The sequence below is a fragment of the Theropithecus gelada genome, chromosome 16 (genome assembly GCF_003255815.1).
Source record: "Theropithecus gelada isolate Dixy chromosome 16, Tgel_1.0, whole genome shotgun sequence".
Taxonomy (NCBI): Eukaryota; Metazoa; Chordata; class Mammalia; order Primates; family Cercopithecidae; genus Theropithecus; species Theropithecus gelada.
Window position 1 is genome coordinate 24880360 of NC_037684.1, and position 24654 is coordinate 24905013.

Sequence of the window (24654 nt, forward strand, 5' to 3'; positions counted from 1 at the left end):
AGGGTGCCAAAATCCACACTGCTCCTTTAAAAAAAAAATGCATGAAAAGTTACAGCAAGAAGTCAGGGCCTCAGGCTGGGCATGTGGCTCATGCTTGTAATCCCAGCATTTTGAAGGGCTGAAGTGGACGGACCACATGAGGCCAGGAGTTTGAAACCAGCCTGGCCAACATAGTGAAACCCTGTCTCCACTATAAATACAAAAATTAGCTGGACATGGTGGCACACACCTGTAATCCCAGTTACTTGGGAAGCTAAGGCATGAGAATCGCTTGAACCTGGGAGGTGGAGGCTGTAGTGAGCTAACTGCGCCACTGCACTCCAGCCTGGGTGACAGAGCGAGACTCTGTTTCTTTTTTTTTTTTTTTTTTTTGAGACAGAGTCTTGCTCTGTCGCCCAGGCTGGGGTGCAGTGGCCGGATCTCAGCTCACTGCAAGCTCCGCCTCCCGGGTTTAGACCATTCTCCTGCCTCAGCCTCCCGAGTAGCTGGGACTACAGGCGCCCGCCACCTCACCCGGCTAGTTTTTTGTATTTTTTAGTAGAGACGGGGTTTCACCGTGTTAGCCAGGATGGTCTCGATCTCCTGACCTCGTGATCCGCCCGTCTCGGCCTCCCAAAGTGCTGGGATTACAGGCTTGAGCCACCACGCCCGGCCAGCGAGACTCTGTTTCAAAAAAAAAAAAAGAAGCCAGGGCCTTGGATTTCACACACTAATGTTTCATCACCTTCTTCCCCACCTCAAGATAACTGCCAGGACACTAGGACACTCTTTTTTGATTAATACTTAAGACAGGTGAAGAGAAATCATTCGTGGGGTCTGTCCTTCCCATAGTCCTTTTGATCACAGTTTTCCCATGAGCTTCAAAATAAAAGACTATAAACTGAAGGTTTACTTTAAATTACCTAAGTCCCTGAAATAGAAGAGTAATTTATTTTTAGTATTAAAGAGATTAACAAGTTGTCTCATTATTCTGACTTATCCATATTCAAAACTCACCTATTCAGAAAACTGCAAATCCATAGTTGCTAACAATCCGTATTTAACCATTAAGAAAGGATTTACAACAATACAAGCTATGTACATAGGAAATATCAGAGAGTAGAAAGTGCTAACCAGAGGTACCCAGAAAAGCTTTTTGTGACTGAAATAATACTTCCTGTCTAAGGTTCAGGAGTAAGATGCTTCTTTGGGGGCTGAGAAATTAACATGAGAAACCTTTGGTATCCAAACTGGACTTCTGAGCTCTTTGCCATGGCATTTTTGGCTAGTCTAACGCAATCATTTGGAGAAAGCAACACCGAGGATGAGGTGGAAGAATTCTCAACCTCGGACCAATCTCTGGCCCCAGGGTTAGGACTGAGAACAAATACACTCAAGGGCTGACTTTGAATGGCAGTGGGACAACTAGGAAAACCAATCACTTAGTATCAAGTCAGGCCTGTTGTGAATACCTAGGTTGGCTCCATCCCAGGGCCCTTGTACTGAGACCCTCGGAAGAATGATAGGTGAGAGGATGATACAGCTAGAGTTATGTGACTTAAAGGTAGCAACCCACAAGGATGGCAGCAGAAGTCCTTAACAGTGACCTTCAGATCAGTGACACAACTCCACTGTTAGTGGCAGCAGGGCTGAGTAAATCCCTAATAATTTCGGGTTAGGCAGGATCTTGACTCATATAACTCATGGCAGAAGCTACAGGTTCTACTCTATAAAATCTCTGTATACATCCAAGAGGTTGGGACACTCAGAGAGAGTGGCAGAACACATGGTCTTCAAAGATCTGCTTCTCTGTAGCTGGGAAGATCTTGTCACAAATTGGACAATTCAAACAAAGGGCCTGCATCTGCTGTTGCTCCAAGGTGTGATCACAAATATCATCTGCTTTGCAGATAGGGCATTTCTTGATGGAGAGCTGGGAGGAAGAGTAAAGAGGTCAGTACAAATGTAAGCTATATGTGGCACAGATGTGGCCATCCTGTCTTCCACTATATCCTCAGTGCCTAGCATAATGACTGGCACATGGTTAGGCGCTCAAGAAATAGTGAATGAATGAAGAGAATGCACATTTGGAGATACTTACCAGGCTTCATCTAACCCCAGAATTGAAAGGGCCTAATATTGCTGAGTAGCCAAAGTAGCTTCTAGCCTAGAAGGGGCACTGGACAGAACTTGTTTGGCTAGCTGCCTGGTTCAGATCTCCTCCCTACTTATGCTACCAAACAGCTTAAAGGTATAGATCCTAAGCAAAATGCTGATGGATGAACTGTGCTTTCTTCTCCCTTCCACAACAGGCTGGCTCAGCCTTGGACCCAGAACAAACGGATCCAGCTGACTTCCGGAGTTATCACAATGAACCTGTCTCCCTATGGTTCTCCCATGAACTGGAAAAGGAAGGGAAATTTTCAGGGGCTTTGTGGGAATATTCTCATGAATCAAATACTTACCTGGCTGGGGGAAGAACTTTCTTGGATACCTGAGAAGAATAAAAAAGATCTCATTCAATAAGAAAACACCACCCTAGCTTCTTCTCATATGTACTGCTGATAGAGGGGATCTAGGTCAATGATAAGGTGAAAAGAAAACATAAATAATGAAATCTTTTTTTTTTTTTTTGAGACAGAGTCTCGCTCTGTCCCCCAGGCTAGAGTGCAGTGGCGTGATTTCGGCTCACTGCAGCCTCTGCCTCCTGGGTTCAAGCAATTCTCCTGCCTCAGCCTCCTGAGTAGCTGGGATTACAGGTGCCCACCACCATGCCTGGCTAATTTTTGGTAGTTTTAGTAGAGACAAGGTTTCTCCATGTTGGTCAGGCTGGTCTCCAACTCCTGATCTCAAGTGATCCGCCTGCCTCGGCCTCCCAAAGTGCTGGGATTACAGGAGTGAGTCACCACGCCCAGCCTGAAGTTGTATTTTTTTCTTTCTTTCTTTTTTTTTTTTTTTTTGAGATGGAATTTTGCTCTGTCATCCAGGCTGGAGTGCAGTGGCACGATCTCAGCTCACTGCAAGCTTCGTCTCCTGAGTTCATACCATTCTCCTGTCTCAGCTTCCCAACTAGCTGGGACTACAGGCGCCTGCCACCACGCCTGGCTAATTTTTTGTTTATCTATTTTTAGTAGAGATGGGGTTTCACAATGTTAGCCAGGATGGTCTCGATCTCCTGACCTCGTGATCTGCCTGTCTTGGCCTCCCAAAGTGCTGGGATTACAGGCGTGAACCACTGTGCCCGGCTGAAATTGTATTTTCATTAGCTGTGCGTGTGTATATTATATATATATATATACACACACACACACACACACACACACAGGCTTTATATATATGTGTATATATATGTTATACAGTCAGAAAAACAATAAAGCTATTTTCAGAGTAGGGAAAATGAGATTTTAATAAAAATAGTAACAATTTAAGGACAATCTGAGAATAGATTTTAAGACTGTATCCACAGACAGGTACAATGGCTCACACTTAAAATCCCAGCACTTTGGGAGGCTGAGGTGGGTGGATTGCTTGAGCTCAGGAGTTTGAAATCGGCCTGGGCAACATGGCAAAACCCCAACTCTACACGAAATACAAAAATTAGCTGGGCGTGGTGGCTGGCGCCTGTAGTCTCTGCTACTTGGTAGGCTGAGGTGAGAGGATCGGTTGAGCCCGAGAGGTGGAGGTTGCAGTGAGCTGAGAGGATCTGTTGAGCCCAGGAGGCGGAGGTTGCAGTGAGCCAAGTCCACTACTACGCCCAGCTAATTTTTGTATTTTTAGTACAGACAGGGTTTCACTACGGTAGCCATGCTTGTCTTGAACTCCTGACCTCAGGTGATCTGCCCGCCTTGGCCTCCCACAGTGCTGGGATTACAGGCATGAGCCACTGCGCATGGCTACAAACTTAATTTTAAAGAAAAAATAAACTTGTTACCTGTTATAAACATCTGGTTGTAACTCTAAAGATAATGCTGCTGCTTTAAAATGCCACAAAAAGCAAATGAGATCTCATATTGCTTTTGGAGACAAATGAGAAAAGCTCCCTGTTTGGCAAGGACATGTTACCCTAAGTCCTTTTCACCCCCATTTCCTGTCCTACCACCGAGGAATCTCTGCGAAGCATGTTTCTGCTGCCCTTGGTCAGCCATCAGGGTGGCTGCTGTATCCACTAGTTCCTGGGCGGCATAACTTGCCTCTCTTGCTACCATTTCAAAACCTTAATTAGCTTCCTCAGCTTTGTATGTGTATATCTTCTACATAAAGACATTTCTCTGATTTACACATTTGGAATATAGCCACGGGACTCAATTTGTGTCTGCTGCCTCTAGGCGAATGATCTGATTTGTGTCTTCTGGATTCAGATTTATTTCTCAATTAACACTTCTCGCCTGGCAACCTTTCCATTGGGTCCTCAGCTTCTGCCCAGCAAGTCTTAACAATGAGACTGGTCTTAATGAGCACCTCAGAAACAAAAATTTAGTAGGGGAAAGGGATGCAGGCAGGGTCCTTCCAGTTGGAATGGGAAAGTTGTCTTACCAGAATACGGGTTTCCATAGACAAGTCCTGGATTTTGTCCTGCGCCTCCTTCATCTGAAGTAGGTACTTGATACGGCAAAGAATTAAAATCCAGACCCATGTAACTGAGCAATCTGCTGTTCTCCCTCTTCAAAAGCTAAGGATAGAGGATGTATAGACATGTTGAAAGACAATACCAAGAATGGCTACCAGGAACTGGCTAGGAGATGTCCCTCCCAGGTAGTTCTCAATTAGCAATGTGGCACTGGAGAAACTCAATAATCGATAATCCATAATTCTTCAGAAGGGAAGGCAGCAGTTTCAATATTCCAAAGATCTAAGTTCTTTATATCTGAATTTATTTATTTATTTTGAGTCAGAGTCTTGCTCTGTCTCCTAGGCCAGAGTGCAGTGGCACCATCTTGGCTCACTGCAACCTCTGTCTCCCAGGTTCAAGTTATTCTTATGCCTCAGCCTCCCAAGTAGGTGGGATTACAGGCACCCATCACTACGCCTAGCTAATTTCTGTATTTTTAGTAGAGATGGGGGTTTCACCATGTTCTCCAGGCTGGTCTCGAACTCCTGATCTCAAGTGATCCGCCTGCCTTGGCCTCCCAAAGTGTCAGGATTACAGGTGTGAGCCACTGTGCCCAGCCTATACCTGAATTTAAATATATTTACTACATTTTGTTTATATTAATACAAAAAAGAATTTTAAATCTCTAAATACATGCCAACTAAAGGGAGGAACAAATGTGTGAATATATGAAAGTGGCAGGAGCTATATTAATACTGCAACTATTCTGATAGATATATCAACATTGAAACTATTGTGTATTATTATTATTGTTGTTAAATTTGTTTTTTTTAGAGACAGGGTCTTGCGCTGTCACCCAGGCTGGAGTGCAGGGTGCGATCATAGCTCACTGCAGCCTTGAACTCATAGGCTCAAGCAACCCTCGCACCTCAGCCTCCTTAGTAGCTGGGACTACAGGTGCATGACACCATGCCTGGCTGACTTTTTAACTTTTTGTAGAGATTATAGACTCCTGCTTTGTTGCCCAAGCCGGTTTCAAACTCCTGGCTTCAAGTGATCGTCCTGCCTTGGCCTCCCAGTGTTGTGTATTATTGAGAGCAGCATATTTTTTCAATTTCCTTCCTAGAATAATTTCTTACATAATGTAAATATTCACGTGAAATAATTTTTCCTTCTTCATGTCTTATCCCATTCAAATGGATACACCAACACAGAGAATGAGTAAGAAGGCAGGGTGGGAGGGAGGTAAGGAAAAAGAAGAAAATTACTAAAAGTGGCACAGACAGCATTTAAAATTCTTAGGAAAAGGGAAATAAGCAAATTTCCCTTATCGTCTTAAGAGGGTTTTACTACGGTTCTTAACAAAGCTTCCAAATACCAAATCTTTCCCTTCGTTTTGCAAACTGTGTGCGCACCTGCCCCCCAACAATCAATCAACTAACCTAGAAAAAAGGGATTTCAAACTCAAGGTATATATTAAGAGAATGGGAATAGGCCGAACACAGTGGCTTATGCCTGCAATCCCATCACTTTGGGAGGCTAAGGCAGGCGGATCGCTTGAGCCCAGGAGTTCGAGACTAGCCTGGGCAACATGGTGAAACCCCCTCTCTACTAAAAACACAAAAATTAGCTGGGCATGGTAGTGCGCACCTGCAATCCTAGCTACTTGGGAGGCTGAAGCACAAGAATCGCTTGAATCTGGGAGGCGGAGGTTGCAGTGAGCCAAGATGGCACCACTGCACTCTAGCCTGGATGACAGAGCGAGACTCTGTCTAAAAAACAGACAGACAAACAAACAAAAAAACCAAACCAAAACAAATAAATAGAGAATGGGAATAACAAGACTAGACAGAGAACCCAAAAGGCCTTCTGCAATTATGAAACACATTGGCATAAATGATATAATCAAAAGTAGAAATTGAGGAAGAATTATTGTTTAGTAGGTATGAAGTTTCAGTGTTGCAAGATGGAAAAGTTCTGGGGATCTGTTGCATAGCACTGTGATGCACTTAACTCTACTGAACTGTATACTTTTACATTATTAAGATGGTAAATTCTATGCTTTTTTTTTTTTTTTTTTGAGATGGAGTCTCGCTCTGTCACCCAGGCTGGAGTGCAGTGGCACGATCTCAGCTCACTGCAAGCTCCGCCTCCCAGGTTCATGCCTTTCTCCTGCCTCAGCCTCCTGAGTAGCTGGGACTACAAGCGCCCGCCACCACACCTGCTAATTTTTTTTTTTTTTGTATTTTTAGTAGAGATGGGGTTTCACCGTATTAGCCATGATGGTCTCAATCTCCTGACCTCGTGATCTGCCCGCCTCAGCCTCCCAAAGTGCTGGGATTACAGGTGTGAGCCACCGCGCCCGGCCACATTGTGTGTTTTAACCACAATTTTAAAAAGAAAAAAATAGTAAAAATGATCACTAGGAGGCATAGGCCAGAAGAATTATAGAGGGTAAAGATCAGGAGGCAGAGGTTGTAGTGAGTCACAATTACGCCACTGCACTCCAGCCTGGGCAACACAGTGAGACTCCGTCTCAGAAAAAAAGATAAGTCTGGGTGCCACGGCTCATACCTGTAATCCCAGCACTCTGGGAGGCCAAGGTGGGCAGATCACCTGAGGTCGGGAGTTCGAGACCAGCCTGACCAAAATGGAGAAACCCTATCTCTACAAAAATACAAAACTAGCCAGGCGTGGTGGCACTTGCCTGTAATCCCAGCTACTCAGGAGGCTGAGGCAGGAGAATTGCTTGAACCTGGGAGGGGGAGGTTGCAGTGAGCCAAGATTGTGCCATTGCACTCCAGTCTAGGCGTGGTGGCAGGCACCTGTAGTCCCAGCTACTCAGGAGGCTGAGGCAGGAGAATCGCTTGAACCCGGGAGGCGGAGCTTGCAGTGAGCCGAGATCGCACCACTGCACTCCAGCCTGGGTGACAGAGTGAGACTCCATCTCAAAAAAAAAAAAAAAAGAGGGTAAAGATGAAGAACTGATGAACTGATGGAAGTACAGATACAGGAGTAGCAGCCAGAATGCATGGACACTTATTCTTTGATGCTGAGCAAGAACATGAGAATGGGCCGGGCATGGTGGCTCATGTCTGTAATCCCAGCACTTTGGGAGGCCAAGGCAGGAGGACTGCTTGAGCTCAGGAGTTTAAGACCAGCTTCCCTTTCCACCATCTTTCCACGCCGCCACAATGGTGCGCATGAATGTCCTGGCTGATGCTCTCAAGAGCATCAACAATGCCAAAAAGAGAGGCAAACGCCAGGTGCTTATTAGGCCGTGCTCCAAAGTCATCGTCCGGTTTCTCACTGTGATGATGAAGCATGGTTACATTGGCGAATTTGAAATCATTGATGATCACAGAGCTGGGAAAATTGTTGTGAACCTTACAGGCAGGCTAAACAAGTGTGGAGTGATCAGTCCCAGATTTGATGTGCAACTCAAAGATCTAGAAAAATGGCAGAATAACCTGCTTCCATCCCGCCAGTTTGGTTTCATTGTACTGACAACCTCAGCTGGCATCATGGACCATGAAGAAGCAAGACGAAAACACACAGGAGGGAAAATCCTGGGATTCTTTTTCTAGGGATGTAATACATACATTTACAAATAAAATGCCTCATGGAAAAAAAAAAAAAAAAAAAAACACCAGCTTGGGCAACATAGCAAGACCTTGTCTGTACTAAAAGTAAAAAAAAATTGGCTGGGCATGGTGGCATATGCCTATAGTCGCAGCTACTTGGGAGGCTGTGGCAGGAGGATCACTTGAGCCCAGGAGATCAAGGCTGCAGTGAGCCAAGCTTGTGCCACTGCACCCCAAGCCTGGGTGACAGAGTGAGACCTTGTCTCAAAAACAACAACAACAACAACAACAAAAACAACAAAAAAAAGAACATGAGAATGACTTTGACTTCAAATACAACCACTTTATTTTCTGCCATATCATCTTCAGTCAATCAATAATAAATGTTGGTTGGATGAATGAATGAACCAATGAATCAATGAATCAATGAATGCACAGCATTTATTAGGGGCCTACCATGGGTCCAGCACTGGTACAGACCACCACTTCTGCTCCTGGTTTGGCAGCAGAGAAAAAGGAAAAAGTTGTGCTGAAGGAAAGGAGTTCCCTGCTAGCATAAAGTTATGTAGGACGTTATTCCCATATCCCCCAAGGCAACACATATTAGCTGTAAAGTTAAAAGCAAAAATAAGTTAGCTCTTCATCAGTGTGGCTTCTTTCAAGGTGACTATTGCCATGCCAAACAAGTTTCAGTTGTAGAATAAAGACAGGGTTTTGTGGTAGATTAGGAAATTAGATTAAATTTACTCTTTGTTTAGGAACAACTGTTTCACCCACTGTCCCAGAAATGGCCCTTAATTTCTTATTTTTTATCACTGCATCTCTGGGCCACCCTGCTCCTTCCCCTTAAAACCTTGGGGTTTTCTACCCTCTTTCACACACTTACATCATTTTCTCCTTCCAATCTCTCTTTCTCTCTCTGCAGAGCATTATATATCATTTTCTTCTCACTCAGTCTTCTTGACAGGTCAAAGTTTTCATCCTGTCAACAATAAAAAAAATTAGGACTAGGATCACATATTGCAGTCTGGGTACAAGGCGGGAAATTGTAGAGGATCTGGCATTGCAAAGAGGGGAGACTGAGATGGAGGAGAAGGCAAATGGGAGGAAGCAATGGTACTATGGGCAGGGTGCTAAATTAAAGTGACTTAAAAAGAACACTTGAAGGCCTGAGCTGGCATCAAGATGCCAGTTTTTTTTTTTTTTTTTTTTTAAACTGAGGGTATAAGTGACCAAGGAGGGAAAAAGCAACCTTGGGGAAAATCTCAAGACTGATTTATCAGAATTAGGGATAAATGAAACCTTGTTTAATCCCACCCAACCATGAAAACTATCTTTGTTTTGAATAAACATCTCACTCAGTGAGGCCTGAAGCACTTAGGTTTGGGTTGATGTGATTCCTTCCTACAGTGTGAGGATAGGTATCTGAGCTCAAGTTACATGAAGGAAGAGGGAACACAGGAGGGCATTTGTCCAAGGATACAAGGAGCTCAGACTGTGGTCTTGAGCATCCCAGTGTGATAGGTTGACCTAACTGGTTTCATGCTTCAGAGTTTCCCATCTTCCACCTGCATACATACACATGCGCATACCTCACAAACACACTTAAGCTAAGCCTACTAGTTGTGGTTTTTGATCCAAGATTTTTTATTTGAATGCTGGTGCCCAAACTGCTGTGCGTGTCTAGCCGACCCTGAGGTAGTAATGCGAGAGGGGGCTACCCGGTGACAGTGCTGACTGCAGGCTCCTTGCTTCCCATCCCCATTGGCTCCTGCTGGCTCTTCTGGTCCTGCTTCACTTCCTCAAAAGGCAGAAATAAGAAAGGGCTCTCTGAGTCTGCACAGAAACCTGCTTGATAGTTACAAAAACCTTCCCTTAGACCTGTGGCTAAGTTGGGGCCTATATTTTCAGGGACCCCCACGCTAGTTTCTGGCCATACACTACATCCCTCTTTTTAGTGGAAAGATAGCTTTCTCACCTTAACAAGGGTGTACAATCTTCTGGGCTTGGTCTAAAAACCACTAACCTTCGCACCCGTTGCTTTCCTGGGCCCCCTTATATCTGTCACCTACCAGTGCAGCCGCCCTGAGTTGCCTGATCTGTTTGTGAAGTCGTTGACACTCTTTGTACTTCTCTAAGAAACAGGCTTTCCCGGCCTCTACCTTTGCCTTAAGGCGTTCCACCTCTCGTGCTAACTGCTCCTCCACAGTTAGTGCCGCTTTCTTGTTCCTAGGCTCCTGAAGCATAAGACACACAGTCCTCATATTTAGCGGCCTTTTAGGATGTATGAGGAATTAGGATTGCTATCAGCCAGGTGGGGAGCCCCTAGGTATTGAAAAATATCCCATGAAAACTAAGAAAACTGGCCGGGTGCAGTGGCTCACACCTGTAATCCCAGCACTGTGGGAGGCCAAGGTGGGTGGATTACCAGAGGTCAGGAGTTTGAGACCAGCCTGGCCAACATGGTGAAACCCCATCTCTACTAAAAATACAAAAATTAGCTGGGCATGGTGGCAGCCACCTGTAATCCCAGCTAATCCCTCAGGAGGCTGAGGCAGGAGAATAGCTTGAAACCGGGAGGCAGAGGTTGCAGTGAGCTGAGATCAGGTCAGTGTACTCCAACCTGGGCGACAAAGCAAGACTGTCTCAAAAAAAAAAAAAATAGAAAAAAAAAAAATATATGTGTGTGTGTGTGTGTGTGTGTGTGTGTGTGTATATGTGTGTGTGTGTATATATATATAAATGTATATATGTATATAAAAGAAAACCAAGGAAATCCATACCCATCACAAGGTGGCTCAAATCTTTGAATGACTATAGTTTTTTTTTTTTCTTGAGACAGAGTCTCACTCTGTCGCCCAGGCTGGAGTGCAATGGCGCAATCTCAGCTCACTGCAACTTCTGCCTCCTGGGTTCAAGCGATTCTCCTGCCTCAGCCTCCTGAGTAGTTGGGATTACAGACACCCATCACCATGCCTAGCTAATTTTTGTATTTTTAGTAGAGATGAGGTTTCGCCATGTTGGTCAGGCTGGTCTCGAACTCCTGACCTCATGATCCGCCTGCCTCAGCCTCCCAAAGTGCTGGCATTACAGGCGTGAGCCACTGCACCCGGCCGGGACTATAGATTATTTAAAACAGTAATTTCTTTGCTACATCAGAGGTCACAAACTGGAATGTGCCTATAGAGAGCAGGCAAGAAATGTAATCGAATGAAGGAGTTGAATGCAACGAAACAGTGCAGACTGCAGCTAGATGGAGAGCTCATGACCCACCTACAGGGGACAGCAGCTACTTAGCTCTAGCTATTGCTGCTGCACAGGAATGTGGGCTCAGCATTGCTAGGTCCTCTCATTTCTCAAAGGAAGCTGGAAATACAAATTTTTATGGGAAATATTCCTATTTTTAAATGTTGATAACTACTTTATAAAACATATCTGTGTCTGACCTTGACCTATGATCTGCTGATTTGCAAACTTTGTTCTAGTCTTTCCTATATCACGCTAAAGCATACAGTATCTTAGATATAGTAGGTACTCAGTGATCGACTGGATGGTGCATATATGATGTGAATTACAATCCCAATGACTGGATATCCCTCGGACATCAGGATTTCTCATGTCCTTGGATCAACTAAGTAAATGGGGCTTCCAGGCACCTGTCAACACCAGGGGGCCTCTTCTTCAACCATATATTATAGGAAATTATTAGTCAATTAGGCTTTCATTCCTATGTAATTGATAATGATGATAATGCTAATATATTAATTATAACAAGATTTGCTTTGGGTGGTATATTTTCCTGTTATAGAGCCCTTTATAACCATTCATTTGTCTGCCCCCATTGTAACTCTATAAGAAGAGGGTAGGGGTTATTCTGTGTGAGCCCTAGTCCAAGGATCTAGTTAACTACATCTTGTCATGAAGTTTAACTTGCAGTATTCCTTTATCACTTATTACACATTAGAAATGCCTACTTCTATTTTTTTTTTTTTTTTTTTTTGAGGCGGAGTCTCGCTCTGTGGCCCAGGCTGGAGTGCAGTGGCCGGATCTCAGCTCACTGCAAGCTCCGCCTCCCGGGTTCACGCCATTCTCCTGCCTCAGCCTCCTGAGTAGCTGGGACTACAGGCGCCCGCCACCTCGCCCGGCTAGTTTTTTGTATTTTTTAGTAGAGACGGGGTTTCACCGGATTAGCCAGGATGGTCTCGATCTCCTGACCTTGTGATCCGCCCGTCTCGGCCTCCCAAAGTGCTGGGATTACAGGCTTGAGCCACCGCGCCCGGCCCCTAGAAATGCCTACTTCTAAACATTTTGTAAATCTCTGTCCTTTTGGCTAGAAAGCAAAACATCTAGAGGTGAACACTTTCTTACTTATCCTGTCCATCACCTGAAAATAGGCCCATATCCCTTTCTTCTATATCCCTATAGGCTCCCTCCCACATAACCATCCAAAGACAGACGTGCCATTAATTCCTGTTGTTTCTTCATTGCCGTAGTTTCATTCTGCTTCATTTCCTCCACTGTCTGCTCCAGCTTCTTCTGGTCCTTCCTCTGCACAAAAACAAATTTCAGTACCATTGCTGGGAAAACACACACATGCACACATACACCATGGAAGGGCCTGCTAAGCTAATGAGCAAGCAGGATGCAGAGGGAGAGGCAAGTCTTCTCTTGTCAGTTTCTAAAGAAAGCCATGAGCTATCTCATTTCAGACTGTTTCCTCTGAGCCCTTTCCTAGAGCCAGTGATATCCAGGCATATTAAAGAACATTAAAATGTTCTTTATACAAAGAACAATGTATATTTTCTTGCAAACGCCTAAAAGTATTGTTTTCTCCCATGACTCTACCTGTTCAGTTAAACTGAGAAAGAGGTGGCCATTTTCCTTTTTCAGGTGCTCTAACTGCTCTGTCTTATCTTGATCTCCCTGAACAAGCTTCTCCATTTCTTTCTCTTGAGTTGACAACTGGGCCTAAAATAAAAATAGTGAACATAACCAAGATACAAAAGAAGGAAAACAAAACAGGAACAATGCTTTTTAATGTACAATAACAAAGAGATGTGTTTCCCTAGCAACTCCCAACTGCCAAATATCCTGTAGAACTCCTTTACTTTTCAGCTCAACCTTATAGCCTAAGAATCTAAGGCTCAACTGAGTACAATTAGACAAACCACTCTTTAAAGCACCTCTTTAAGGCATAGCTTCCTAAAAATGAGAGCAGTTCTGCTATCTGCTCTATAATCCAGACTTTCGAGTACGATTTTGCTTGAAAAGATTAAAGTTTGATTTTTTTTTTTTTTTTTTTTTTTGAGACGGAGTCTCGCTCTGTCCCCCGGGCTGGAGTGCAGTGGCCGGACCTCAGCTCACTGCAAGCTCCGCCTCCCGGGTTCACGCCATTCTCCTGCCTCAGCCTCCCGAGTAGCTGGGACTACAGGCGCCCACCTCTGCGCCCGGCTAATTTTTTGTATTTTTTAGTAGAGACGGGGTTTCACCGTGTTAGCCAGGATGGTCTCGATCTCCTGACCTCGTGATCCACCCGTCTCGGCCTCCCAAAGTGCTGGGATTACAGGCTTGAGCCACCGCGCCCGGCCGAAAAGTTTGATTATTGATATAGATGATTGTCATCTATATTAAGAGCTCATGGTAAATTAACTTAGTAATACACGAACAAATCGCTAAGTTCCTTGTGAATTACGATTTTTTTTTTTTTTTTTTTTTTTTTGAGACAGAGTCTTGCTCTGTCGCCCAGGCTGGAGTGCAGTGGTGCGACCTCTGTTCACTTCAACCTCTGCCTCCGGGGTTCAAGTGATTCTTCTGCCTCAGCCTCCTGAGTAGCTGGGATTACAGGTGCACCTGTAAATTAGCACGCTTAGCTAATTTTTTATTTTTAGTAGAGACGGGGTTTTGCCATATTGGCCAGGCTGATCTCAAACTCCTGACCTCAGGTGATCCACCTGCTTCGGCCTCCCAAAGTGCTGGGATTACAGATGTGAGCCACTGCACCTGGCTGTGAATCATGATTTTTTTTTTTTTTTAAAGTGGGGGGGCATGAGTAGGGTGGAGGCTTACCTGGTTCAAGAATGGAAAATACATAACCTGAAACTTTAGTGTGATACTTTGAAAAGTATGCCATTAGGCACTCACTGCAATGAAATACATCTTTCTAGGCCACCAAATTGGAGCCATGGTAAGGCTAAGAAAATATCCTTTGACAAAAGTATGGCATTACCTACCTGAAGCTGATCCACTCTGATTCCCATCTTCTCATTTTCTGAGGACATCTTCTGGTTTTGTTCTTTCAGTCTGTGGAGGTGGAGATAACTATGTGAAAAATTCACTCACTGCAGGTCAGCTACCCCTGGCCTTAAATGATTTAAGGCTGGCTTGGCCCTAAGCCTGCAGAGTTATTTAAAAATCTACTAGTCTCCACTGCAGTCCTGTTTTGGCTTCCTGACTCCAAAAAACTGCAAGTATTCAATCCCTAAAGTTAATATTTGAAATCAGATCATTTTTCCTGACTATTCTGATACCAATTTTCTAATTCATGATTCAAAGGGCAGAGAGTCACACCTTCAATGTCATAACAGTGTTTTCTCGCAAATTCCAGAAATCTAATCTGACTGTATTTAAGGGTATCGATGGTACAGCAGCTCTTCCCCTCCCAGAATTATGGGACACACTCACTGAAGCAACTCTGTCTCCCAATAGTCCTTCTGTTCTTTCACTTTCAGTTCCAACTTCTTATTGATGCTCTGTAGGGTTTCTAGCTCCTCCTATAGATTGAAACACCATCAGAGGGACAGACTATTTCTGTGACTTTTGAATGAGTATCTTAGGCAGGCAACAAATATTTATTGAGCACTTACTATATGTCAGGCATAGCATGACACAGCAGTAAATGAAATACTCAAATAAAAGGAAGATGTTCTTTTTTTTTTTTAAGACAGCGTCTCACTCTATCACCCAGGCTGGAGTGCAGTGGCGTGATCTTGGCTCACTGCAACCTCTGTCGCCTGGGTTCAAGCGATTCTCCTGCCTCAGCCTCCCAAAGCGCTGGGATTTCGGACATGAGCTACTGCACCCGGCCACAAAATGCTCTTTCTATATTAAAATGCATCACCTTAATTTCTCATTCCACTGGAGCTTATAATTTGTTCATTAAATAAATATTTACTCAGAGCCTATTCCATACTAGACACTGTTCTTGCACTGCAGACACAACAGTGGACAAAATAGACAAAACTGCCCTTTTCCTAGAACAGTGCTGTTCAATAAGTGAGAGCCACATATAATTTTAAAATCTTAGTAGGCACATTTTTAAAAAGGTAAAAAGAAACAGATTAATTTTAATAATAGTGTGTGTATATATATATATTTATTTAAAAATTTATTTTATTTTATCTTACTTTATTTTATTTTATTTATTTTATTGTTTTGAGATAAAGTGTTGCTCTGTTGCCCAGGCTGGAGTGTAGTGGTGTGATCTTGGCTCACTGCAACCTCTGCCTCCCAGGTTCAAGCAATTATCTTGCCTCAGCCTCCTGAGTAGCTGGGATTACAGGCGCATGCCACCATGCCTGGCTAATTTTTTCTTGAGACGGAGTCTTGCTCTGTCGCCCAGGCCAGAGTGCAGGGGTGTGATCTTGGCTCACTGCAACTTCTGCCTCCCAGGTTTGAGCAGTTCTCCTGCCTCAGCCTCCTGAGTAGCTTGGATTACAGGCACCTACCAGCATGCTTGGCTAATTTTTGTATTTTTAGTAGAGACAGGGTTTCACCATCTTGGCCAGGCTGGTCTCAAACTCCTGACCTTGTGATCCACCTGACTCAGCCTCCCAAAGTGCTGGAATTACAGGTGTGAGCCACTGCACCTAGCCAAATGATAGTATATTTAACCCAATGTAGCTAAAATACCATTTCAACATATAAACAATTAAAAGGAGATATTCAGCTGGGGAAGGTGGCTCATGCCTATAATCCCAGCACTTTGGGAAACCGAGGTGGGTGGATCACCTGAGGCCAGAAGTTTGAGACCAGCCTGGCCAACATGGTAAAACTCTGTCTCTACAAAAATATAAAAATTGGCTGGGTGTGGTGGCGATTACCTGTAATCCCAGCTACTCGGGAGGCTGAGGCAGGAGAATCTCTTGAACCTGGGAGGCGGGGGTTGCAGTGAGCCAAGATCGCACCCTTGCACTCCAGCTTGGGTGACAGAGTGAGACTCCATTTCAGACAAACAAACAAAACTAATGCCTGTTCAAAGATACTGGTATAAGAGGGTGAGATCACAGGCAAAACAGAATATGGTGCTGGATAAGAGGCACCATCCAATTCTGATCTCCATGGTCCAAGGTCACCTATAACCAGCAGCCATACCTGCTTCTTTTGGAGCTCAGCCTGCATGTCTGAATTCTGCTTCTGGAGGCTGACACAGCTATCCTTCAGCTCCTGGTTTTCTTTGCAAAGCTCCTTGTTGTGCTGCTCAATCTCTTCTACCTCTCCCTACAAAAGAACATTCCATAAACTATATTCCAAGTCCCTCTAGCAGAAAATTCCCATAGGTTAGGATGGTGAGGGACTGGCTGATTGCCATTCACTGCAGTGACATCTATGTACCCCAAATGGGGGCTGCTCCTTAATACCTAGGTAAGGGTATAACAGAGGTATGTCTTTATAACTGCAGCAATACAAAAAAAAAAAAGCCATTAAAAGTTAAAAGGAAAATTGACACAAGAATGTAGCTTCTTCTTGCAGACCATATTGCTTGTCTCTCCCAATGGACTTAGCTCCTTGAGGCCAAGGACAGTGTTTCAACTGATTCTTCATTGTGTTCCCAGTGCCTACAGTAGTGCTGGATGAAGAGTAGGTGTCCTGTTAAATGATGAAGTAAGAAAATGAATCTAATACTCATGTATGACAGATAGGCTGTAGGCCAGAACTGAAAGAGATAAAAATATTTGGTGCTTCTCTCCTCAAAGGAGCTTTTACATTTACCATGGTGATAAGATGTGTAGATGACAAAAATTAAACAACTGGAAAAGTTAAAAGAATAACTGAATGCCAGCTGAGTTAAAGAAGTTTTAGAAAAGGAAGAAATCACTTATTGTTATGATTCTTGTTAACATTCCTAAGTCATTCCTTAGTGAGTCCGCATGAGTACTATATGCATTTTTTCCAACAATACCGTTAGATATTCAATAAAGCCTTATTAACTCAAATTCCACCCTATCCTACATTGCTACTCATAACGGCAGTAAGGGATTGAGGTGAGAAGTTTTATAAACCTGAGTGGTAACAACCAGGATGTCTTCCTCATTTTCTGGACGGAACTGGAAAGGAATACTTGCTCCCCGGACCACGCCATCCTGATCCACATAGCAGAACTGGTAATACTCATCATCCTTGGGCAGGTAGTAAGCTGAAAACACAACATAAGTTTTAATCCAAAATAAGATCTATTCAGAAAAGTAAAATTCTGGAAGTCTTTTCATCTGCCCCAGAAAGCTCAAGCTGAAGGGAATTAATTAGTCTTGGCTACTGTCTTCAACACCTTTGATCCAGTATTTTTCTCACCTTTGAATTGGACTTCCTGCTGTTTAGCTGATTTGTTGTTTAGGTCAACGGGCAAAGTAACCCACATGAAGGTGTAATACTCACGGACTGTCTTCCATCCCACCTGCAATGACAAGAAGTTCTTATTTAGTACCTGAAAGGGGCGTGGGGAAAATCCTAATTGGGCTACATCTTCTTCAAATCACTTTTTATTTGTATATATTGAAAATATAGGCCGGGTGTGGCGGCACTTTGGGAGGCCAAGGCGGGTGGATTGCCTGAGCTCAATAGTTCAAGACTGGCCTGGGCAACATGGTGAAACCCCGTCTCCACTAAAATACAAAAAATAAGGCAGGCGTGGTGGTGTGCGCCTGTAATCCCAGCTACTCAGGAGGTTGAGGCAGGAGAATTGCTTGAACCCAGGAGGTGGAGGTTGCAGTGAGCCAAGATTGCACCACTGCACTCCAGCCCGGGTAACAGAGTGAGACTCCGTTTCCAAAAAAAGAAAAAATAAAATATAATAGAATGAGTTCATTATGACAAGATTCTCATACCAGGGCTCAAATCTTTTTTAATTTTTTATTTTATTTTTCACTTATGACAACTACATATGGGAAAACGTCTGATATAACCAAAAATTGGGGTGCACATACACAGCTCAAAATACAAGTCTTGGAAAGATTTGAAAACTAGCTCCTCACCACCCAGGAGAAAAGCTCCAAAAATTCTATCTACAAGTCAGAGATAGAGCTGAGACTGATTTAAGGGGAAAGTTCTGGGAATAGTAACCCTGATCCTCTTACAATGGTGTTCTTTGGGCTTCTAAATCAGAAATCACTTCTGACCTGCCCTCTCTATTGGTGTGTCCTCTAGTATGTCCAACTAAGCCCTGTCATATATCAACCTACTGCATTAAAAAAACCTCCATTCTTCTTTATAATGTCTGTTTTGGGGGCAGAGGGAGAACAGGGTTCTTAGATTATGAGGCACCAGATAAGAGATTCTAGGTCTATACAATTTTTTTTCTTTACTGTTTTTCTTCATGCATGCTTAATGATGGTTTTTTGGCAATAAAGATATTAACAACAATCTGGTAGTCATAAAGGCCTCTTCTAGGTATTGAATACAATAAATCATAAGACATAAGGATGCAGCAAAACATGCCTCAGAGCAGAAAGCTGGCTAAGTGGAAAATATTCTCACAAATGTGAAGGGTGTAAAAGATTGCTCAAATCTTATCTAGAAAATAAAAGCACACCAGAGAATAGAAAGCCAGCTATTGTGTCTTCAAGGGGACAACACTCAGCAAATGAGAAGCAAAATTACATTTATTGCCATATTTTGACCCTGCCTGAGCTCAGTAAGAAGAGAACTAAAAATAAATCCCATTTTTATATATTAAGGAATCAAAGCAGGGTGGAAAAGGCTATACCAAAAACTCATCAGAACATCCTAGGGCATGTTTTAGAGTCTCATTAATACACACCCCACTGCTGTAAGCATCTCAGAGCCACTGCAGCCTGTGGTGGTACAGGAAGCAGGAATTTTATGGAGTCCTCATTCACATCCTGGAGCTTCTTAATGCACTGTGACCGAAATATCATTGGGAAGACCTAAGAATTATTGCTGCCTTGGAACAAGGAAACAAATTCTAGCCACCTGCAATGTCTGTCCTTGGCTCCTCCATTTGAGTAGTCCTTGTTCCAGTTTGTCTTGGAAACATTTAAATGCCCAAGTCAAGGAGAGTATGAAGCATAGGATTATACACTGAGGGAAGGAAAGCAGACTGCTTCCTGCTTTAGGCCCCATCATCAGTGGTGACTTTCACTATAGAGAAGATGTAATGTATTTGTATGTATTAAAAACATTTACTGGCCGGGCGCAGGGGTGCATGCCTGTAATCCCAGCTACTCAGTGGCTGAGGCATGAGAATCACTGGAACCCAGGAGGTAGAGGCTGCAGTGAGCCCAGATTGCACCTCTGTACTCCAGCCTGGGTGAAGAGAACGAGACTGTCTTAAATTTTAAAAAATACATAAAAAATAAAAAGATTTACTGAGTACCTACCTGGTGCCAGATACTACCAGTGTCTGGGGTGATGAGGAGTTGAATAGTCTAATTAAGACTACACTGAAAGAACACTGGGGAGAGCATTTGAGGTGAGATGTGAAGGACGAAACTTTACAGTCAACTCTTCGTTCTCTAATTTACTATCTGTTGCTCAAAGGAATTCAGCAGAGTAGAGGAGAAAAAGCAGAGGTTTGGGAGCCAAACCTGCTTCACGGCTTATTCACTGTGAGGCCTTGGGAAAGTCACCATCTCTCAAAGATATTCATTTTACTTACTTACGCCCAAGAGATACTACTACCCACCTCAGGGAGCTACTGCACTGTGAGAATTTTTCTTTTTTTATATTTTAGATGGAGTCTTGCTCTGTTGCCCAGGCTGGAGTGCAATGGCATGATCTTGGCTCACCACAACCTCCACCTCCCGGGTTCAAGTGATTCTCTTGCCTCAGCCTCCCAAGTAGCTGGGATTACAGGCATGTGCCACCATGCCTGGCTAATTTTGTATTTTTAGTAGAGACAGGGTTTCTCCATGTTGGTCTGATTGGTCTTGAACTCCCTAGCTCAGGTGATCCACCCGCCTCGGCTTCCTAAAGTGCTGGGATTACAGGAATGAGTCACTGCACCCGGCCCACTGTGAGGATTTAATTAGGCAACACACACACACACACACACATACACACACACACACACACACACACACACACAGAGTGAGGATTTAATTAGGCAATACACACACATACACAGTGAGGATTTAATTAGGCAATACATACACACACACACACACACACACACACAGTGAGGATTTAATTAGGCAATACACACACACACACACACACACATCCTCAACAAAGGCCTAGCAAAGCATGTCCTCAGGGTAGGCATTCAAGTCAATACCTTTATGGACAATGGACATTAGAAGCCCTTCTTTAGCTTAACAATTATTTATTTATTGGTGTATGGTAATACCTCTGAAATGTATGAAGTATTCCAAATATAGACACATTTAAAATAAATTTTTTTTTGAGATGGAGTCTCACTCTGTTGCCCAGGCTGGAGTGCAGTGGCACAATCTTGGCTCACTGCAACTTCTGCCTCTTGGGTTCAAGCAATTCTCTTGCCTCAGCCTCCTGAGTAGCTGGGACTACAGGTGGGTGCCACCACACCTGACTCATTTTTGTATTTTTAGTAGAGATGGGGTTTTACCATGTTGGCCAGGCTGGTCTTGAACTCCTGACCTCAAGTGATCCGTCCGCCTTGGCCTCCCTCCTGGGACTACAGGAGTGAGCCACCGCACCTGGTCAAAATATTTTTAAACATTTGTTTTTAAAAAGCCCAAGATTGGCCAGGCGCGGTAGCTCATGCCTGTAATCCCAGCACTTTGGGAGGCAGAGGTGGGTAGATCGCATGAGGTCAGGAGTTCGAGACCAGCCTGGCCAACGTGGTGAAACCCCATCTCTACTAAAAATACAAAAATTAGCCAGGCATGGTGGTGGGGCCCTGTAATCCCAGCTACCCAGGAGGCTGAGGCAGCAGAATTGCTTGAACCGGGGAGGCGGAGTGCCTGTAATCTCAGCTACTTAGGAGGCTGAGGCAGGAGAATTGCTTGAACCAGGGAGGCGGAGGTTGTAGTGAGCCAAGATCGTGTCATTGCACTCCAGCCTGGGTGACAAGAGCAAAATTCCATCTTAAAAAAAAAAAAAAAAACCCAAGATTTTCATATGGTATATGGTGAAGTCTTTCCTGGTGGTTGCTAAGTCTAAGCAAAACAGAAATATAACGATGTTCCAAAAACAAAAACAAAAAAGACGTTATAAACGACATTTTAAAGTCTGGTAAGTAATTTTTGAATCATTCTCTTTTTCATGATCTGTACCTGCATTAACCAATGATAGCCACTAGCCACATGAAGCTATTTAAACTTTAATTAACATTAAGTAAAATTTAAAATCCAGTTACTTGGGCCTGGTGCGGTGGCTCACACCTGTAATCCCAGCACTTTAGGAGGCTGAGGCAGGCGGATCACCTGAGGTTGGGAGTTCAAGACCAGCCTGACCAACATGGAGAAACCCTGTCTCTACTAAAAATACAAAATTAGCCAGGCATGGTGGCACATGCCTGTAATCCCAGCTACTCAGGAGGCTGAGGCAGGAGAATCGCTTGAACCTGAGAGGCGGAGGTTGCGGTAAGCCGTGATCACGCCATTGCACTCCAGCCTGGGCAACAGAACGAAACTCTGTCTCTAAATAAATAAATAAAAAAAAAAAAATAAAATAAAATCCAATTACTTAGTCACACTAACCACATTTCTTTTTTTTTTTTTTGAGACGGAGTCTCGCTGTGTCGCCCAGGCTGGGGTGCAGTGGTGCGATCTCGGCTCACTGCAAGCTCCGCCTCCTGGGTTCACGCCATTCTCCTGCCTCAGCCTCCGAGTAGCTGGGACTACAGGCGCCCGCCACCACGCCCGGCTAGTTTTTTGTATTTTTAGTAGAGACGGGGTTTCACCATGTTAGCCAGGGATGGTCTCGATCTCCTGACCTCGTGATTCACCCGCCTCGGCCTCCCAAAGTGCTGGGATTACAGGCTTGAGCCACCGCGCCCGGCCACTAACCACCTTTCAAGTGCTTAACAGCCACACGTGGCTAGTAGCAGCAGTACTAGACAGTGAAGCTATAGCTCCATTGTGGAAAACTCTTACCAGGCAATGTGACCTATATGCTTTGCTACATATGAGGAAGAAGAAAAGCAACTACCATCTTCTTTCTAAGACAGAAAACACTCTGGTGTGTTGGCACACCTTTTAGTCTGATGACTCAATACTCTGCAGTCTCAAGAGCTGTCACGACACTTGCCAGTGTCCTGCTGTTGGCCACTATCCCTATCTCCAAACACCAGTCTTGCTACCTCCAGCTTAAATTGCTCATCAATAAGTTTGATGTTCCAAACAATAAAGGCAAAGGAATTCAATGAAGGATATAAATAAGCAACAGCTCCTTCTGAGTGCAGTTGAGAACGGTGTCTGATTTCAGGATGAACAGCACTGGCAAATAGGCACATGACATACTGAGGTGTCAAACCAAAGGTCACTGACATTGGGAGTTGGCAGTATACATTACTTAAAATTTGACCTTTATTTCCTGTCTCTGGAAATAGGAAGATTTGTCATTATGGTGTATGTGAGATGTATGAGAGAGAAAGACACGGATGGGAGAGCGAAGGGGACATAGAGAGTAAGCTAATTAAAACTTAAAAATACCATTCTGTACTTGAACTGATGGGGTGATCAGACACTGGAAGAGGTCACTAAGGGAGCTCATAACCTTAGAAATCATCATAAAGTAGTCAGACGCACTTATTCAGGAATAAACTTTTTGAACACAGAATGCCAATATCCTCAATATCCTTTCCAGATTTATGGTATTTGTATCAAAACAAACTAAACACCATACCAAGTAAGCAAGTAATGTTTACTCTCAGAAGTGACATATGAGGTCAACCATCTCAGTCAAGTCATACATAAATATTTCAAAATAGGATCATTTAAAAAGCATTTAATTTGGGAGGCTGAGGCGGGCAGATCACAAGGTCAGGAGTTCAAGACCAGCCTGGCCAACATGGTGAAACCTGGTCTCTACTAAAAATACAAAAATTAGCAGGGTGTGGTGGCATTCGCCTATAATCCCAGCTACTCTGGAGGCTGAGGCAGGAGAATAGCTTGAACCCGGGAGGTTGGGTTGCACTGAGCCGAGAGTGCGCCACTGTACTTTAGCCGGGCAATAAGTGAGACTCCGTCTCAAAAAAAAAAAAAAAAAAAAAAGAAATCAGTTAGGCATTGTTCTGCACACCTGCAGTCCCAGCTACTGAGAAGGCTGAGGTGGGAGGATCACTGAGCCTGGGAGGTTGGGGCTGCAGTGAACTACACTCCAGCCTGAGAGACAGAGCAAGACCCTATCTCAACAACAACAAGAAAGCATTTACATTTGGTGTTTGACAGCATAATAAGGATAGGCGTGGTGGCTCACACCTGTAATCCCAGCGCTTTGGGAGGCTGAGGCAGGCAGATCACCTGAGGTCAGGAGTTTGAGACCAGCCTGGCTAACATGCTGAAATTCCATCTCCACTAAAAATACAAAAATTAACCAGATGTGGTGGCAAGTGCCTGTAATCTCAGCTACTCGGGATGCTGAGGCAGGAGAACTGCTTCAACCCGGGAGGTGGAGGTTGCAGTGAGCTGAGATCACGCCATTGCACTCCAGCCTAAGTGACAGAGCAAGACTCTATTTCAAAAAAAAAAAAAACAAAAAACAAAATTTGAGGATTACATGATTTGCCATCTTATTTTAGCTTGACACTGAAATGAAAACTTGAGTCCCACAGCACACGAGTGTGTGAAGAGAGAAGTGCTGTGGAGCTTGACTAGAATTTAAAAATTGCCCACACATATTATACAAAATGCTTATAATACAAAGAGAGTCACACAGTCAGGTAACTAAGAATCACCTCTAGTTTCTGATCACTTGGTACTAAATTAATCACTTACTCTAAAGATGCCAATCCAATCCTTTTGACGAGGGATGAAATTCTGGGTGAAGGTATAACGACATGTGACGTCCCCTCCAGGGATGTAGAACTTCTCCACACTGTTAAAGATGACCTGAGAGAAATGACAGTGATCCAGCAAGACGGCTGATGTGGGGGGATCTTCAATGGTCTTCTCCATGGTAGGGATCCTGTTATGAAATGTGCAATAGAGTAAGGCTCAGAAAGCATTGTCTGAAATGTTGGCGATTTCTGGGCTTTCATCCAGAGAACATTCTGTGCAAAGCAAGCCAGGAAAAGCAAAATCCTGACAAATACTGAGATTACACAACTTGCTTTCTGTTTCACTTTGAGCCATCTCAGTCACAACTTCCTATGCTACGAGAATTTTC

General features: G+C 43.8%; 1 protein-coding gene and 1 pseudogene across 6 annotated transcripts in view; one reads left to right on the forward strand and one right to left on the reverse strand.

The window, feature by feature from the left end:
• Nucleotides 1-759: 759 nt before the first annotated feature.
• Nucleotides 760-24654, reverse strand: part of CALCOCO2 (calcium binding and coiled-coil domain 2) — a 34532-nt gene continuing 10637 nt past the window's right edge. The window contains exons 2-13 of one of the 5 annotated variants that reach the window (XM_025361197.1): nt 24264-24453; nt 17680-17782; nt 17391-17524; nt 16483-16608; nt 14794-14882; nt 14343-14412; nt 12958-13080; nt 12574-12660; nt 8999-9094; nt 4513-4648; nt 2445-2473; nt 760-1912 (exon numbers count right to left, since the gene is read on the reverse strand). In XM_025361197.1, the coding sequence (XP_025216982.1) occupies nt 1745-1912; nt 2445-2473; nt 4513-4648; nt 8999-9094; nt 12574-12660; nt 12958-13080; nt 14343-14412; nt 14794-14882; nt 16483-16608; nt 17391-17524; nt 17680-17782; nt 24264-24443 (1341 nt within the window). In that variant the 5' untranslated portion in view covers nt 24444-24453 and the 3' untranslated portion in view covers nt 760-1744. Of the gene's footprint in view, nt 1913-2444; nt 2474-4512; nt 4649-8998; nt 9095-12573; nt 12661-12957; nt 13081-14342; nt 14413-14793; nt 14883-16482; nt 16609-17390; nt 17525-17679; nt 17783-24263; nt 24589-24654 lie in introns of those variants that run through there. The other 4 variants (XM_025361200.1, XM_025361198.1, XM_025361199.1 and 1 more) reach the window with 4 other exon arrangements.
• Nucleotides 7695-8177, forward strand: LOC112608985 (annotated as a pseudogene). Its single transcript, XR_003116151.1, has one exon. The product of XR_003116151.1 is annotated as a 40S ribosomal protein S15a pseudogene (transcript).